Source organism: Colletotrichum orchidophilum (genome assembly GCF_001831195.1).
Source record: "Colletotrichum orchidophilum strain IMI 309357 chromosome Unknown Scaffold_242.1, whole genome shotgun sequence".
In the NCBI taxonomy this organism is placed as follows: domain Eukaryota; kingdom Fungi; phylum Ascomycota; class Sordariomycetes; order Glomerellales; family Glomerellaceae; genus Colletotrichum; species Colletotrichum orchidophilum.
Window position 1 is genome coordinate 1 of NW_019173198.1, and position 17,219 is coordinate 17,219.

The 17,219-nt window shown below is 55.1% G+C and overlaps 3 protein-coding genes across 3 annotated transcripts; 2 read left to right on the forward strand and 1 right to left on the reverse strand.

Moving 5' to 3' along the window:
* Positions 1–529: 529 nt before the first annotated feature.
* CORC01_14131 (beta-ketoacyl synthase domain-containing protein) lies at positions 530–8,105 on the forward strand (the record flags this gene model as incomplete). Its single annotated transcript, XM_022625742.1, has 3 exons — positions 530–7,321; positions 7,374–7,977; positions 8,056–8,105. The coding sequence occupies 3 exons, from the start codon at positions 530–532 to the stop codon at positions 8,103–8,105; spliced, it is 7,446 nt and encodes a 2,481-aa protein (XP_022467741.1).
* A 1,305-nt stretch (positions 8,106–9,410) lies between these two features.
* Positions 9,411–10,814, forward strand: CORC01_14132 (fungal cellulose binding domain-containing protein; the record flags this gene model as incomplete). Its single annotated transcript, XM_022625743.1, has 5 exons — positions 9,411–9,567; positions 9,630–9,744; positions 9,811–10,277; positions 10,426–10,755; positions 10,810–10,814. 5 exons carry the CDS (start codon positions 9,411–9,413, stop codon positions 10,812–10,814), a joined length of 1,074 nt encoding a protein of 357 aa, XP_022467742.1.
* Positions 10,815–11,016: 202 nt separating this feature from the next.
* CORC01_14133 (quinone oxidoreductase) lies at positions 11,017–11,958 on the reverse strand (the record flags this gene model as incomplete). The annotated part of the gene is made up of 1 exon (XM_022625744.1): positions 11,017–11,958. One exon carries the CDS (start codon positions 11,956–11,958, stop codon positions 11,017–11,019), a length of 942 nt encoding a protein of 313 aa, XP_022467743.1.
* Between the last annotated feature and the right edge of the window lie 5,261 nt (positions 11,959–17,219).

The following is a 17,219-nucleotide window of genomic DNA, read 5'->3' on the forward strand; positions in this document are numbered from 1 at the left end:
ATCGGCTTGCCAGGTAGAGGAACGAGTTACCGGCAGACCAGGCGGCTGTAACGACGACGGCGTTGATGACGCTGTCGAGCCCCTTGATTCCCGCGTCCTTAATTCCCACAACCCAGGGCGAAGCCGCCCCCCCCCGGCGTTCATCCTCCGCACACCCCCGGGCCGTGGGGGATCTTGGATCTTGGGTCTAGTCAGAGTAAGGCGGTTTGCCCCCTTACTTTTTTGACATGGGGCACAGGCGTCATGGTATCGACACTGTCCGCCAGGGAGGGAGCATCGCGAGGTTTGATATTCTTGCTGCCATGCAAGTGATTGTCTATATATCCCTTCACATCGCACCGTACAATGTGATGACTTTCTCTCTGATTATCACAGCCCTTCCCATTCTTCTCCATTGTTATACCTCTTACCTCCACCCTCACACATCGGACATTTCTGCCCACGTGTTGACTTACACGGAGCTTTATACTCTTCTCTTTCTCCCCCCCCCCCATAATACCTAATTTTCCTAGAAATACCCTTGACAGCAATGTCTACCTACAAGAGACCCCAGTCAGAGCCTATTGCCATTGTTGGCACAGGCTGTCGATTCGCTGGCGACGTTACATCACCATCAAAACTCTGGGAATTACTCACTCACCCTCGGTATCTATCACAAGAGGTCCCAAACAACCGTTTCAACGCACAGGGGTTCTACCACCCAGACGGCGAGTACCATGGAGCCACCAATGCAACACAGGGCTACTTCCTCGAGCAAGATCACCGTGTATGGGATGCCGGGTTCTTCAACATCACACCCAAGGAGGCTGAGGCCATCGACCCTCAACAACGCATTATCCTCGAGGTCGTCTACGAAGCTTTAGAATCGGCCGGATACAATCTCGAGAAATACGCTGGCAAGAAGGTAGCCGTATACGCCGGGCTTATGACCGCTGACTACGACTCATTATGCCAAAGGGACGATATCACCTCGAACCAGTACTTCGCCACTGGAAACTCCCGAGCTATTCTCTCCAACAGGATATCATACTTCTTCAACTTCCGCGGTCCTTCAATGACCATCGACACAGCATGCTCATCAAGTCTCGTGGCCCTGCACCAGGCCGTGCTGAGTCTCCGATCCGGCGAGTGTGAGATGGCCTGTGTGGCCGGTGCCAACTTGATGATCACCCCCGAGCAATTCATCAGCGAAGCCAGTCTGCACATGCTCAGCCCTACGGGTACATCAAAGATGTGGGATATCAGTGCAGACGGATATGCCCGCGGTGAAGGCTTTGCGGCCCTCTTCATTAAGCCGCTCTCACAGGCTTTGAGGGATGGCGACTCCATCATTAGCATCGTCAGAGAGACCGGCGTCAACTCGGACGGACGCACGCAGGGTATCACCATGCCCAGCCCCCCCGCCCAAGCCGAGTTAATTCGGGACACATACCGTAGATCCGGTCTGGATTCTCAGAACCCCGTCGACAGACCTCAGTACTTCGAGGCCCACGGAACGGGCACCCAAGCCGGAGACCCAAGGGAGGCCCAGGCCATTTCAACTGCATTCTTTGGCAACGAGGCCAAGTCCACTGCCGAAAGTGAAGATAAGAAGCTTGTAGTCGGATCCATCAAGACGGTCATTGGTCACACGGAAGGCGCCGCGGGTCTAGCCGGTCTGCTGAAGGTGGTCCACTCCATGATCAACAACTCCATTCCACCCAACCTGCATCTCAACACCCTCAACCCTAGCGTGAAGCCGTTTTACGGCCACCTTCGTATCCCTGTCGACATTGTCCCTTGGCCTCAAGCCCCGATTGGCCAGCCCCTCCGAGGAAGTGTTAACTCCTTCGGCTTCGGCGGCACCAACTCCCATGCCATCATCGAGAGGTACGAGCCGAGCATCCACGACGAAGTCGCGAAGCACTTCGCTCCGGCATTGGAGGCGCGAGTCTCCTCGCCGTCGACCACGTCCTACGACGCCGAAGCGCCCGCCGTTGGACTTCCCCTAGTCATCTCTGCCAAGTCGCAAAAGTCTCTTGTTGCCGTGGTCCAGGCCCTGCGCGACTTCATGGCGTCTACCGACAAGTCGGCTGACGAGGTCGCTTACAACCTCAACGCCCACCGTTCAGCCCTGACTTACCGCACCTCCATCAGCGCAGACTCCCGCGATGGAGTCATTGCCGCCCTCGATAACCTCCTTTCCAAGGCCGGGTCTTCTTCCAACCCTGAGCTTGGTGTTCGCGCTAAGCTCGACGGCGGCGAGGTCAAGATTCTCGGAATCTTCACCGGCCAGGGCGCGCAATGGTCTGGTATGGGCCGCAAGCTCTTTCACTCGAGCAGCGTCTATCAAAACACCATTGAAGACCTCGAGAAGGTTCTCAAAACCTGCCCCCACCCCCCCACGTGGTCACTCGTTGAGGAACTCATCCATCAGGAGGACCCTACACGCATCAACATTGCCGCCCTCTCCCAGCCTCTTTGCACTGCGGTGCAGATCGCCCTCATTGACCTCCTCAATAGCATCAATGTTTCCTTCCACACCGTCGTCGGTCACTCATCCGGTGAGATCGGAGCCGCCTATGCTGCCGGCGTGCTTAGCGCCCGCGATGCGATGCTTATCTCTTACTACAGGGGTATGTCTGCTCACCTCGCTGGCGGCAAAAACGGCGAGAGGGGCATGATGATGGCTGTCGGTATGACCCGCGCAGAGGCGTCAGATCTTTGCAATCGGGACGACATCAACGGCCGCATCTGGGTTGCTGCAAGCAATGCGCCGACCAGTGTCACGCTCTCTGGAGATATGGATGCGGTCAAGGCTCTCCAGGTTGAGTTGACCGAGGAGAAGAAGTTTGCTCGTCTTCTGGTTGTCGACACCGCTTACCACTCTGCCCACATGGAGAGGCCTGCTGCCAAGTACATGGAGGACTTGGCTGGCTGCGGTATCGAGCCGAGACAGCGCAACTCAACCGTCTGGATTTCCAGTGTTTATGCTGACGGCACCGAGCCGAGCATCGAAGAGCTCAAGGGCTCTTACTGGAAGGACAACATGGTCAAGGCTGTCTCTTTCTATGAGGCAATCGACCTTGCTCTCAGCTCCCAAGGGCCTTTCGCCAGTGCCGTTGAGGTTGGCCCTCACCCCGCATTGAAGGGCCCCGCCCAGCAGACCGTCAAAGCTGCCACCGGCGGAGCTCTCTCGTATGCCGGTTTGCTTGATCGCAAAAAGGACGACAGGCACGCCTTTGCCGAGTTTCTGGGCTTCACTTGGAACTACTTTGGTACTGATGCCATCGACTGGAAGCTCCTTGTTGCACAGTCTTCTCAGCCTGGCCTCTCGTCTTCGAGGATCGACCTTCCATCCTACCCATGGGACCACAGCCAGATGCATTACCGCGAGTCTCGCATCGCTCACCAATACCATTTCCGTGAGAAGGGTCCTCACGAGCTTCTAGGTGTCCGCACTCGCGACGATACAGAATTCGAGCTGAGATGGCGCAACATCCTCAAGCTCGAGACTGTTCCCTGGATTCAGCACCACAAGTTCCAAGGTCAGGCTTTGCTTCCTGCCTCCGCCTACTGCGTGCTCGCTCTGGATGCTGCCAAGGCCGTTCTGAACGGCCGTGAAGCTTCGGTTGTTGAGCTCACCGACCTTGAGTTCATGAGCGGTATCTCTCTCGAAGCGAACACCTACGGTGTCGAGATCTTGGTCGCGTTGAGCATCCAGCCTCCTTCCACCAAGGGACGCTTAGCTGGCAAGATCATCGAAGGTGTCTTCACCATCACATCATGCTACGCCGACGGTGTCACTCCCATGCAGAAGAACTTCACTGGCAATCTGCGTATCTACCTTGGCGAGCCTTCTGAGGATGCCCTTCCAGCGCGCGATCCCTCCATGGCCGAGACGCTCCCCGCCGACACCGACTCCTTCTACCAGATGATGTCAGAGATTGGATTGGACTACACAGGTCCATTCCGCGCTCTGCAGGGCATCGATCGCAGATACAACTTCTGCTCGGCTACTCTCCAGAAGTTCCACGAGACTGACACCACCGGACTCGGAGTCAGCCCCGCCACCCTGGACAGTTGCTTCCACTCCGTGTTCGCCGCTGTGGCATCGCCCGGCGACAAGTCTCTGTGGACTTCCTTCCTTCCTAGGAGCATCGAGAAGATTCGCTTCAACCTCGCGCTCTGCGACGGCAAGCCTGCCGACAACGCATCCTTGGTTGTCGACTCGGTCATTACGCAGGAGATTCCTCGCACAAAGACTGCGACAACCAAGTTTGTGGGCGACATGAGCATCTACAACCCCGATGGAGAGATGGAGATCCAGGTCGAAGGCCTAATGGTCGCCTCCTTTGCCAACTCGAAGCCCGAGGACGACAAAGAGCTTTACCTGACCACTGTGTGCGATCTGGACCCTGAGCACGAGATCATTGCCGCAGACTTGAGCCAAGAGGATGTCGCCACCGAGCGTATCTTGCTCGAGGCCTGCGAGAGAGTCGCGCGCTTCTACATCCACGATGACTCGCTCAAGGACCTCTCATCTTCGCCCGTAATCTTCACTCCGCCAGCCACGCCCATGTCGCCTCCCAAGACCGCGCCGTCAGAAGCAACTCCCAGCCCCTGGCAACAAGACACAGCCGAGTCCTTAGATGCCTACATCCTGCAGTCTCCTTTTCAGCACGCCCTGAGCTTCATCCGATTGCTTGGGGAGAACATCCCTGATGTCCTCCCCGCGATGCTCTCGACCATCATCCAGGAGGCAAAGCAGCTCCATCGCTTCCGCTCCCACGTCAGCCGCGTCGTCTCCCAGATCGCTCACCGATACCCTCGCATGCGGGTGCTCGGTTTGACCGACCCCGAGACGGCGCTCACCGAGCACGTCATTGACGGCTTCAAGGGGTCGTTCGTGTCTTACACCATCGGCACCGAGACCGAACCGAATCTGTTGGCGAGAGTCTCGTCTGATGCGATCAAGAAGAAGATCGACACCGAGCACACCAAGATCCTTGACAACGAGGATAACTCGTCTCTTCAGCCATTTGATCTGGTTGTCCTGACGACTTCGATTGTCAAGGGCGCTGAGCAGCGCGCCAAGCTTAAGCAGGTTCAGAGCCTCATGAAGCCTGGTGGTTTCCTCATCCTCATTCACGAGTCTATGAGTCCCCTTCGTGACAGACTTCGTCGTGCCTTTGGCGTGAAGCGGCAGGCTGAATTGCCACTTACCCCTCCCGAGTGGCCCGACCTGCTCGACGAGTGTGGCTTCGCGCGCGTCTCCAAGAACGCTGAGCAGTTCTTCGCTCCCGACTTCTCACTCATCGTCAGGCAGGCTGAGTCGGACATCAAGCAGGCGGCGCTCAGCCCCCTCACCAGCTCTGTTCCCAAGGTAATGGGTCACACCCTCATCATCGGTGCCGCGGAGAACACGGCCGATCTGTCCGCCGAGGTTCACCAGAAGCTGGGGCCGTTGTGCCACAGCATCGACATCATTGCCGATCTGGACTCTCTCCAGCCCGCTGTCTTCAACGAGATCGGCTCCGTCATCTTCCTTGCGGATCTAGATGAGCCCATGATGAGCACCATGACGCCCGAGCGTCTCGATCTTTTCCGTGCTCTGATGGCACCTGAGAAGGTTGTCCTCTGGGTCACGATGAACTCGCGTGCTGGCAACCCGGAGCACGCGGCCACGTTTGGCTTCTGCCGATCCATGCTGGCCGAGATCCCCAGTCTGAAGCTCCAGTTGCTCGACCTAGATTCCCGCCGCGACTCAAGCGACCTTGTCGCTGAGACCTTCCTTCGTCTTAGCATGAAGGCTTTGCGCAACGCTGCTCAGGATGGGAAGCTGTTGTGGACTCCCGAGAATGAGATCTTCATGGAGCATGGCAAGAGGCTTATCCCCCGTCTTCTTCCCTGGAAGGAGGGCAACGACCGTGTCAACTGTCCTCGCCGACTGGTTGCTGACGAGGTCAATACTCTCAAGCAGTGTGTCGAGGTTGTCTCTGCTCAGTCTGGAGACGGTTCCGCGGTCTACACCGCCAACATTGTCGAGGAGACCGACATCGACGACGCCGTAGCGATTCCCGATCAGAGCGTCATCCAGGTCAAGTACAGCTCAGTGGAGGTCATTAACTTTGGCCTGAAGTACGCTTCCCATGTCTGCATCGGCAAGGAGGTCACCTCTGGCGAGCTGTGTCTTGCCATGACCAAGTCCAACTCCTCCTACGTCACTGTCCCCAACTCCTGCGTCTTCCAGCTCAGTAGCAGCAACATCGAGCCCAAGGTCCTGCTGGGTCTTGTCCTGAGGTACCTTGTGGCCTTGTCTGTCGCCGAAGACATGATGGAGAAGACTGTGCTTCTCCTGGAGCCCGATGCCGCTCTTCTGGAGTGTATGAAGGAGGTCTTTGAGGCAAAGGGCGCGAATGTCATCGCTTGCACCACCAGCGGATCGAAGCGCAAGGCTTTCAGCCAACGCTACATTCATCCTTACGCTAGCAACCGCGAGCTCAAGGCCCTCTTCCCTGCCGATGGTGCTTCCGTCATCGACTTCCTCCCTGAGGGCAGCGAGCTTTCCGAGACCATCCTCGATTGCCTTCCCGAGAACTGCGAGTACCATTCTCGCTTTTCTCTCTTGACTTCCGAGCACGTCGTCGCTCTTGGTGACTCCATGGACATTGAGGACCTATGGGAGACGGCTATCGGAAAGGCAATCACCAACGTCAGAAGCATGAAGAGCCAGGTTGGCTTCCAGAGCCTGGATTCCATTTCAGTTCCCCAGCTTCTCGACCAGACCGGCAGCAGCAAGCCCTTCCAGATCCTCGACTGGCGCGCTGAGCGCGAGGTACAGCACATCGCCAAGCCTCTCTTTGGCACGCAGCTCCTCCGCCCGTACAAGACCTACGTCCTCGTCGGCCTGACGCGCGACATGGGCCAGAGTTTGTGCAACCTCTTCTTCGAGCACGGCGCGCGCCACATTGTCCTTGCCAGTCGCAACCCCAACATGCAGCCCCAGTGGATCGAGGACCTGAGCGCCAAGGGCTGTGAGGTGCGCATCGAGAGGCTTGATGTTACTAGCATCGAGAGCGTGCGGGCTTTCAAGCTGAGGCTTGCGCAGGAGATGCCGCCTGTTGCTGGTGTCATTAACGGCGCCATGGTACTTGATGACCGCGTCTTTGCCCAGATGGATGTTGAGACCTGGGACAGGGTCATGCGTCCCAAGACTGTTGGCTCGAGCAACCTTGACGAGATCTTTTGCGAGGCTGATATGGAATTCTTCATCATGACTTCGTCCTTTGCGGCGCCCGGTGGTCACGGCGGACAGTCCAACTACGCCGCAGCCAATATGGTAATTGTTCACTCTCGGACCCTGCTTATTGCCCGGCTAACAATCTGTCTAGTATATGAATGGTCTCGCCGCGAACCGTCGCATCCGCGGCCTCGCAGGCTCAGTCCTCAACATCGGCGTCATCTACGGTCTCGGTCTTCTTCACCGCGAGCGCACCGATATTTACGCCTTCCTCGAGAAGGACGGCTACCCGCCCATCTCGGAGCGCGACATCCACCACATGTTCCTCGAGGCCATCGTTGCCGGTCGCCCCCTTGATGGCCAGATCTACGACATCACCACCGGTTTGAGCCGCTATAACGCTAACCGCGAGGACAAGCTTCACTGGCAGCTTGACCCTCGTTTCTCGCACTTCACCTTCGAGGACGACGACGAGGGTGCGGAGGGCGAGGGTGAAGGCAAGCAGAGCCTGAGGGAGAAGATCAAGGCCGTCGAGGGCGGTGTTGAGGAGGTTGCGCTGGTGCTTACTGAGGGCTTTGCGAGGTACCTCGAGGTTGTACTGGGACAAGGCGAGGGGAGCGTCAAGGGTGAGCACAGCGTTGGCGAGCTCGGCATGGACTCGCTTGTTGCTGTGGAGGTGAGAGGATGGTTTTGGAAGGTGATTGAGAGGGATGTTTCGGTGATGAAGATTCTGGGCAGCGCGAGCGTTGCAAAGTGTGAGTTTTACCTGCTACTTGACCCCCCCCCCCCTTTGATTATTCCCTCTTGGACTTTGACTGACTTTTGGAAACTAGTGTGCCTCGAGATTGCTGATGGCTACATAAATGAGAAGAACAAGGCATAAAATGCCAGCACTATAACATACGGGCCAGACCCGGGGGGAAGAGGAACGAAGAAGGGCTGTGAACACTTCTTACGGGATCCTCAGTGTGTCTGATAATCTGCTTATTTACTATCTGATTCTGCTGTCAACGGCTATTTTTTTCATGGCTAAGGTCTTGGGTTTCGGGGACAGTGGGGTTGGGGGAAAAGTCCTGTTCAATTTGAGTTGTCTGGCGTTGGTTTGCATGATCTGGTATGGTGGGTTGGATGCAGGGCTTTTTGGATTTGGATGGCAAAATTTGGATGGGTCCTGGGTTTCGGTCGGTGACTTGCACATAAAGTCGTTTGCTCTGGTTTTTGGTTGGTCTTTTGTCTTTTGCATATACCACAGTCGCTACGAATATCTATAGCTGTTCTCTAGAGTTACTTAAAATATTTGGTCTCCATATACTCCTCTCTTCCCACATCCTAACGGCCATGTTGTGTTTTATTTTCCGCAACATCCTGAAGTCTCCCATGGAAGACCTCGAGCGTTCTTCATATAGGGAGATTGATGACCAGGATCATGTTGAGTAGTACTTAAGCAGACCCGGAATTGCGCCCCGAGGTGAATCATGATTCAAAACAGCCGCCCTCTGGAAGCTGAAGCCGTCAAGCCCAATGATTTCAATAGAACTATTCGGGCTAGATACGACCGGCCGAACCCCAGAAATTCCGCTCATCCGGGCGTGGCATCCAATGTGGATCCCACCCGTTGCCTCTTTGGGGTTGGGGATGCCCTCCCTCCGCGTCCCCGCATCGCACCACGCTGCTACCCGGCCCACCATGATCCACTTTCTTCTTGTCAGTTGCTTCTCAAGCTTTTCCTCCCTTTTCCCCTCCCCCTCCTTTGTCTCTACTATCTGCTCGTATGGTGACGATGTTTACCAAAACGAACCGCTGACCTGGGTCCTGTGAACTTGCCGTTTCTTCCCAGGCACGAATCTCCGCACGGACGGGGACGAGGGGGGGTCCCCCAATGACCGTCGATCCTTTCCCGCCAATGATCTAAGAGGCCCCCTCAAGTTTGGTTGAGTCTGTCGAGAGCTGTCTGGGGGCCGGACAACCGAGAGATTCGGAAGCACCGCTCGACCAAGTTCCCGGTTGGGACTGGGTTCGTGGATGGAGGTTCCCACCGGATGAGCTGACGGGCCAAGGCGGGAGGGGAGGAGGGGGCAAGTTCACGGGTCTATATAAGGGCGATCTGCCATGTCGCTCATCCTTGGGCCTTTGCGTGATAAGCTTGATCTTCTTCTTCTGAGACTCGAGATCCATGACCACGTACACAATGGCTCGCATCACGGCATCCCTCCTCGTCGCCGCCGGCCTGGCCCTTTCCGCCAATGCGCAAGCTCCCGTCTGGGGACAGTGCGGCGGTACCGGGTGGACAGGCTCGACCAGCTGTGCCTCGGGAGCTTATTGCGCTTACCAGGATGCTTGGTACTGTGAGTACCTCATACCGGTGAAGGGGGTCGGTATCTAGACATCCAGAGTTGACTTCTAGTAGACCAATGCGTCCCCGGAACGGCGCCGGCGGTTTCGTCCACCAAAGCCACCAGCGTCCCGGCCCCGACTCCCACATCGAGCCCGTCCCCTTCCGGACTGAAGTACTTGATCACGTTGTAAGTCACACGCAATATCCTCGCCAATCCTGAAAACAAGAACACTCATCAACACAAATCCTACAGCGGAGATTCGTACTCCCAAACAGGCTTCAACATCAACTCCACAAAGCCCAACCCCCAGAATCCCCTCGGCAACCCAGCCCTGCCCGGCAATACCGCCTCGGGCGGTCTCGACTGGGTCGGCTTCATGGTGACGCAGTTCAACGCATCCCTGACCTACTCATACAACCTAGCCTACGGCGGCGCTACCACGGACGCGAGCCTCATCGCCCCCTACGCGAGCACCGTGCTCAGCTTCATCGACCAGGTCGCCGAGTTCAAACGCAGCCTGGCCGCCAAGCCGACTTGGGCACCGTGGACGGCGGAGAATACCCTTGTGGGCGTGTGGATAGGCGTCAACGACGTCGGGAACGCATTCCAGCTTTCGAACCGCGAGGCGTTGCTTGTGCAGGTCCTGGAGCGGTACTTTGAGCAGTTGCAGATCCTGTACGATGCCGGCGTGAGGAAGTTTCTTGTGCTTGGTGTTCCGCGTGAGTTCTACCCACCAATCTCCTTTCTCTACTGATGGCGGCCTCGTCACGTCGACGATCATGATGGGCGACGACTCAAAAGACAACTAGCCATATGAGCCGCCGTTCAACGACACTGTAGATCAAGCTGACAATCTCGTTCGCACAGCAACCCAAAAGACCCCTCTCATGCTCGCCAACGGCGCCGCCTCCAACGCCCTGCTCGTCGCGGCCATTGAGCAGTATAACGGTCTGATTGCCAGTCATCTTGCCGCCTTCAAGGCGAAGAACGCGGGCATCACGTCCTGGCTCGTCGATACCACCCCTGCGTTTGACAAGGCCATCAACAACCCTACCGCCTACGGCGCGCCCGACGCGACGTGCTACAATGCCGATGGCGTCAGCTGCTTGTGGTTCAATGACTACCACCCGGGGGTGCAGATTCAGAAGCTTGTGGCCCAGGCTGTTGCGGCGGCTGTTGGTGCGCCGTGGTTTACTTGTGAGTACTTCTGGTGTGACAGAATTTTACACTCGTCGTTGACCAGAATCATAGCATAGTTGAGCATGTCTTCATTTTGCTGGATAGTTTAAACAGCAGAGGTTTTGTACTTCATTAGCCTATGCTGTAATAAATGGAATGAAATCCACTCAAAATTGTGATGTATACATGTAGTGAATACAGGTTATATAGCATTGACATGGAGTAAAACCAGCAATCTTAGTTAGACATCCCGGGTTCCATCTAGCTGCTCGTAGTCTTTCAAGATGACTTCACAAGGTCATCGCTCACGAAAACCACGCGCGTCTTCCCTAATCCCGCCTCGCTCCATCCCTTCTCTACATCCTTCATCCTAATCAGGTTGACATCTTTGCCCTTCAGCCCAGCAGTCACACCAACCATCCCGCCAAGCTCCTCGGCATACTCCCTCATGGTCCAGCTTCCCGGCCCAGCACCGCGGATGGCGACCCTCTTCCCCCGCAGGATGGCCCCCGGCAGACTAATATCCCCGTCGCCCGACACGGAGCCAATGTGGACGTACTGCACCTCCCTCTCCGACTTGGGCAAGGCCGTCAACAAGTCCACGACCGGGCTCCCGTAGACGTAATCCAAAACGACGTCCACCGCGCCCAGCCTCGACCAGTCCGTCTCCCCGCCCGCGAGGACGATGCGCTCGTCGACGGGAATCTCCTCCAGGGCGGCCGCATTCCTCGCGATGCCGACAATCCGGCCCGCGCCCCTGGCACGAGCAACGTCGACGGCCACCCGCCCGCTGGCGCTCGTCACCCCCAGGATCGCGACGGAGAAGCCCTTGGCCTGCGGCGCCGCGCGCGCGGACAGCGCCATCCAGCTGCTCATGACCGGGTTCATAAAGGCGGCGACGGTAGCTGGGTCAGCGCCCTTTGGCAGCGGCGCGACGGCGGTGCGTTCGACGTTGAGGAATTCCGCAAACGTGCCCGTGGCGAGGGCAGCGAAGAAGTAGCGCTGGCCGGTGGTCGGGTCCTCGCCGACGCCGTCGGCGCCGGGGAGGTGGGGGAGGGTGGACGCCGTGTAGTGTTTTCCGGCGGCGCGGGACAGGACGAGGCGGTGGACGCCTGTTGCGAGGACGCGGAGGCGGATTTGTGTGGGGGATGGGGGCGGGAGGTCCGGGACGGTTGTGTAGGTTGGGGGGGAACCCCAGGAGTTGACGAGGGCTGCGTGCATCGTGAAGGCTGTGACTGTTGGGTAAAGACGATGAAGTTGACGTGATGTGGCGTTTAGCTATGGATCCTGGGTCTTGGAAAAGTTGGGATGATATCTGGGGGCCAGGTCCTTTTTATATATTGTTCAACGAGTGAACAAAAGAAATCCAGACAAACACGGTGACCCCACGGCCCAGTTCAACATTCCAGAACCGGCAAGTTACCTCGACATACATGAGTACACACTTACATGGATGACGGCGGCGCCACTGCGAGACGCTGAGCATGCATTCTTTTGCGTAGTAAGCCAAACCATCCATGGCTCGCCTCGGTGCGCCACGCGCTCGGCATGAGGAGGTAGAATGCGCGCGCGGCCGCTCACCATACCTTAGACTGACGACCAGAATCGACTAAAGGCTCGTTACGGGTTCATCTTGCGTCGCCGCGGCAAAACGGCCTCAAGCTTTCTTCCCGTACGACAAGCTTTCATGTAGGGCTGAATGGTAGTGCCGGCGGCAGAATACTACTTAGTTCCTAGGTAAAGTAACTGGGGTGCGTAAGCCGTGCGGAGCGCGGTTGTGTTTCATTCGGGAAGCGGCATCGCAAGTGAAATGAAAAGTCCGTCGGCGTTTCGGAGGTCAGCGGATGCTCCGGTCAACACGGATACCATCATCGCCATCATCGGCACCGGCATCGACTGTCGTAACACGAAAGACGCCTCTTGATTCTACGGTCTGTTCGCTTCCTCTATCCATTTCATTCAAATAATTCAGCATCGGCATCAGTACTAGAAGGTAGCTGGGCCCGAAGGGAATCCCATACGTATTGGCACCACTGGATTCACCCATCTGGGTATTCGAGGTCCAAACCAGCTAAAGCCGACGACAATAATATGGTAAAAACGTTGTTTCACTTTCAGAGCTCGGCGCAAGAGCAAAGCGACTTGTTACACATACCCCCGGGTCCTCCTGAACATACGATATGCAGTCAACGATTTTCTTCTTTACAGACCCATTTAGCTTCTGCTTTCATAGCTCTGATATGGTACGAGTTGTCCACGAGGTAAATGTACAAGGCGATCAGAGTATCATATATAACTTCGAGTCAACACTGAAGCAACTGAGTGATCGGGACGAAGGATTAAGACCATTAAGTGATGTCTACTTCTGGTAGACGCATCTTGAGTTGGCGATCAGGCCAAGCCAACCGACCGTTAAATAGAAGGTGGTGCCGTTTCGTGACTGGTTCTGGCCTACACTGTCCACGGGATGTGAGTTTGAAGTAAGCACATCAGCCTTCCAACAGTAAACATATAACCAAGGTACCTAGACTGAGTATCTTCTCTGATATTTAATTCAACATGGAGGTAAGTACTTAATCATGGCACTGTGACCACAGTGAGACTGAGTGGATGGATTCATGACAGGCGGCGGCATCTGAAATCAACGGCCGTGGCAACTTTGGACCACCTGCACAGCGCTTGCTTTTGGATTTCTTATACCTCTGTAATTTTACTTCTTTTTCGGGTCGAGAAGGCGTTCCTGCTGCTCAACGCTCACATCTATCCAGTGCCAGAATCAAACGACAACCGTCGTGTATTGCCCATATCAATCGGACGGCTTGCTAAATTACTTTCTACCTAGCAAGACCGATCTCGGAGTGGTTGTCAGGAGCAAGCATTTCGCATAGACTTAGCAGCGTTCCGCCTTCGTACGATGAGGAACAAGATGACGGCCCTTGTCTAGGTTTCCCAGCGGCTTACATCGGTACGCCGTGCATAAGCCAAGGCTCCCTTCGGTCTGGTTGTTCACGCCAACCGTTGAGATAGAGACTTCTACCAGACAAAAAGGTGAAATCGAGATTCAATGGTAGGACGAAAATCAATCCGCAGTCAATATCGCCTACTATTCATTACCAAAAGACTGGAACGCGTTGACCAAGAATGTAGAGCCTAGAGAAAAACAAGCTACCAATATCAGTCGTCATTCGGTAGACGACACACCCAGCAGATATTTCTGTCGCCAGCAAGTGCTTTCAGGCGTACACGGAGTGGCTCGAACGAAGATGTCTGTTTCTAGAACTACGACATAGAGCTCAGCAGGCTGCCGGGAAAACATTAGCCTTCCTCCGGCGCCCTGCTCCTTGCCGCAGACTCGACAAGCGGAAATGACCTCGGTTGCATCGCGATGCGGCCTATCCGTCTCGAGTCAGCCTATCTCCTCCACCGCCGACCCGACGCTCGATACTGTGAAATCAAACGACTTTTCGTTTATCCGGAAGCGAGAGGCAAGCGAGTCTCCCGACTGTCGGTCCTAGAGGTACTGCAGCTTGTGGAGGAGTAAGGGTACGATGGGGTTCTGCTCTTCTCTGTGATCAAGGTGCAAGCAGCAGTCAAAGTTTATGCTTCGGAAGGATTCCAGGAAAAATCACGGTGCTACCACAATTTCCTCAATGGAATCCTGTACAAGGTATGTCCAGGAGGTTGTCCAATTGAAGCACCTCAAAAGATCTAATGATAGTGTCGGGGTCTTACACACTTAAACTTGCAATAACAACTGCAAATTGCCTTCCACCGGAGCCCTCATTACTTCGTTTATTAACCTGATCTGAGGAGAGCAGGCTTCGCCTTCCTTGGAGGTCGGCTATTGGCCACTAGTTCCTATCAGCTCTTCGTCTGCCCTAGCAAGAGAGCAGGATGTAAGTTGCAGAGAATCTGCGTACGTCTGCGCTGGACATTTATGCCTTCAGGAAATAGTTACAGAACGCGTCAGGCATCCTTTATAGTGTCTATCAACAGGCAGACTTTCAAGAGGGAGCACCATTGTCGGGCGGGCCGAACAAACCCGGCGATGACGAGCTCCGGGCCGAAACCAAAGGCCCGTAATTTCTCGGAGCGGACAGGGCTGGGACGATCAAATGATTTGGCATCGCCGTTCAGCATGAGTCGTTGTCCGTAGCAGGTGTTAGCTCAAGTCGCCGTTCCTTGTCCAATAATATTTGATGCTTGAAGCGAGGACTTCCACACCTATTGAGAAAATTGAGTCCTCGTCGCTGAAAAACGATGATTGACTATCAGTTACATCCGCGCGCAACTCGACGAGCTACTTCTTGAGTAGGTATGATGTGCTTGCTATTATTGCTCTGATTCCGAGGTATGAATTCTTTCTCTAGCTGAGACTTCGGGGGATTCCATGGCCCTTCTCTTTGCTGCTCATGCATACCTCAGCAAACACGGTGGCTGCTGTGCTTGGCACATATCCTGCCCCAGATGCCGGGCGGTCGACTTACACGCTTACTGCCCCGCCATGTCAGGTCCCTAGCGAAAAACTTGTAGACTACAACGAACAAATGATATGCACCAATCACAAGAGAACGGCTCACTCGGAAGGATCAAATGGGTTAACCACTCCCGAGTTGAAGCCCTTAAGGTCACTCAGTCTACCGGCTACAGTCTCTTGCTGCAGAGAGTTTAAAGAGCTCAAAGCGCACCGCAGCGATGATGGGCGTCTTCATCAGTTCCATCCAGACCGAAACGTCAATCGACTTTTCATGTCCGCGAGCCGAGCGTTGCATCTCGATCTCGATCCGACATACTTCAAGACACTAGTCGTGGTAATTCTTTCGAAAGATGAACTTCGATGGCTACCCAAAGAAAGAACCCGCGGCTTTTCATGTGTGAGCCCTATTGCAATTCGCACGAAGCGACAACCAGGAGTGCAGAAGCTGAAAGAAGTCACTCTGTTCGGTACATCTTCGTGTATGCCTCGGCGGGATATCCTAAGACGTGGCTTGCGCGCTCTCATATCTCCAGACGGCTGCGGCTGCTCCTGGGCAGGCGGTTTAGGATACACCAAGTTTGGCTCTGACCATGAGCCCCCCGCTTCGGGTTTCAGCAAGTCTCGTTACTCCATGGCGATCAAGTCGAGTGTACGGAGGCGGGTGGTAGCAATTTCATTGTTATCTGGAGGGATAGGAGCGAGGACAAGAAGAAAGTCATCACAGCGCCATTGGAAGACACACCCATATCGGATGGCGTCACAAGACAGCTGTCTAGATGTGGTCAGACAAAGGCTCTCTCAAGAACTCGCAGATCGGGCATCGGGGGAAGGGTGTATGCCTCGGTCTGGAGGTGAAGGCCGAGTTGGGAAAGTGAGGATGTGATGAAGAGACCAAAGAGGTGGTTGAGCGGTATCATGTACGGACGCTCCGAGTATTAGTGGGATGAGGTGATGGAAGAGACTGCATGATTTGACTTGCATGAACGGCAGCTGTTCACACCAACCAGCTTCATGCAATTGGAGCATGTTGCTCGCCGATGCATGTACTTAAAGAATGCAACATGGTATGCTCTTGGCTTTTCATCAATAAAGTACAATTCTCTCAACTATGGCGCTTTACCCGACACTCGCACGGGAAGCGGGAATATTGATATTGATGTCGGACCGAGGCTGGCTTGGATCTCGGTCAGAGTTGAGTCCCGGACTGCCGCGAATCCGGACAGCATCCTGTAACAGTGCCGATATTGCTTTTGCCGAGAGGGTTACAATCATCGCAATCAATCAGTCGCAATCGTATTGACAAATTGACTTTTAAGGTTCCATGTTCAGTTGGGACACGTTATCATTTCGTTTGGTTCATGTCGGCGTGCTCGCCGGTTCGGCGAGGGTGGCGGGAGCCCCTTTCCAGAAGATCAAACTCACGTTAGCACAGCACTCCCGAGACCGGGCGAAACCAACTCCATTTCAATAATTTCGACAATTCAACCTTTGGTTACCTGAAAAGAAGTCATACGGGTCCTAATTATCTTTAACCTGGCAACTCAATGATTGGCCTAGCGAAAGCGCAACCCAGGTCAGCCCAATACCCATCTGTTCAGCCGACGAAGCTCTGGTCGTCCGAATGATTCCACCTCTCTCCAGTCAAACAAAATACGTATAAGATGCAGCATAAAGAGAAGTAGTCAGAGGAACATGACAAGCCCCTTTGGAACTTGACCGAGAGAGCTGCATAGCCCTCTCGCTCCGATCTTGTCAAAGCGATGGGACCTGTTGACCTGCGTAACATCCACCCAACGGGAGGTACCCATCGCCCTCAAACGAATTCCAAGACCCAGTATCCGTATTGCCATTGTCATCAGCCACAATAATCTTGCCCTATTGATGGGTCTATCAATCTCGCAATCTCCAGCTCTGGCTAATCGAGTCCCCTCTTCAGCCCGAAGACGTTGGGCATCATTGCTCCAGTTTGAAGCCTCCAAGCCCCATCTCCTGGGTTGTGGAGTTG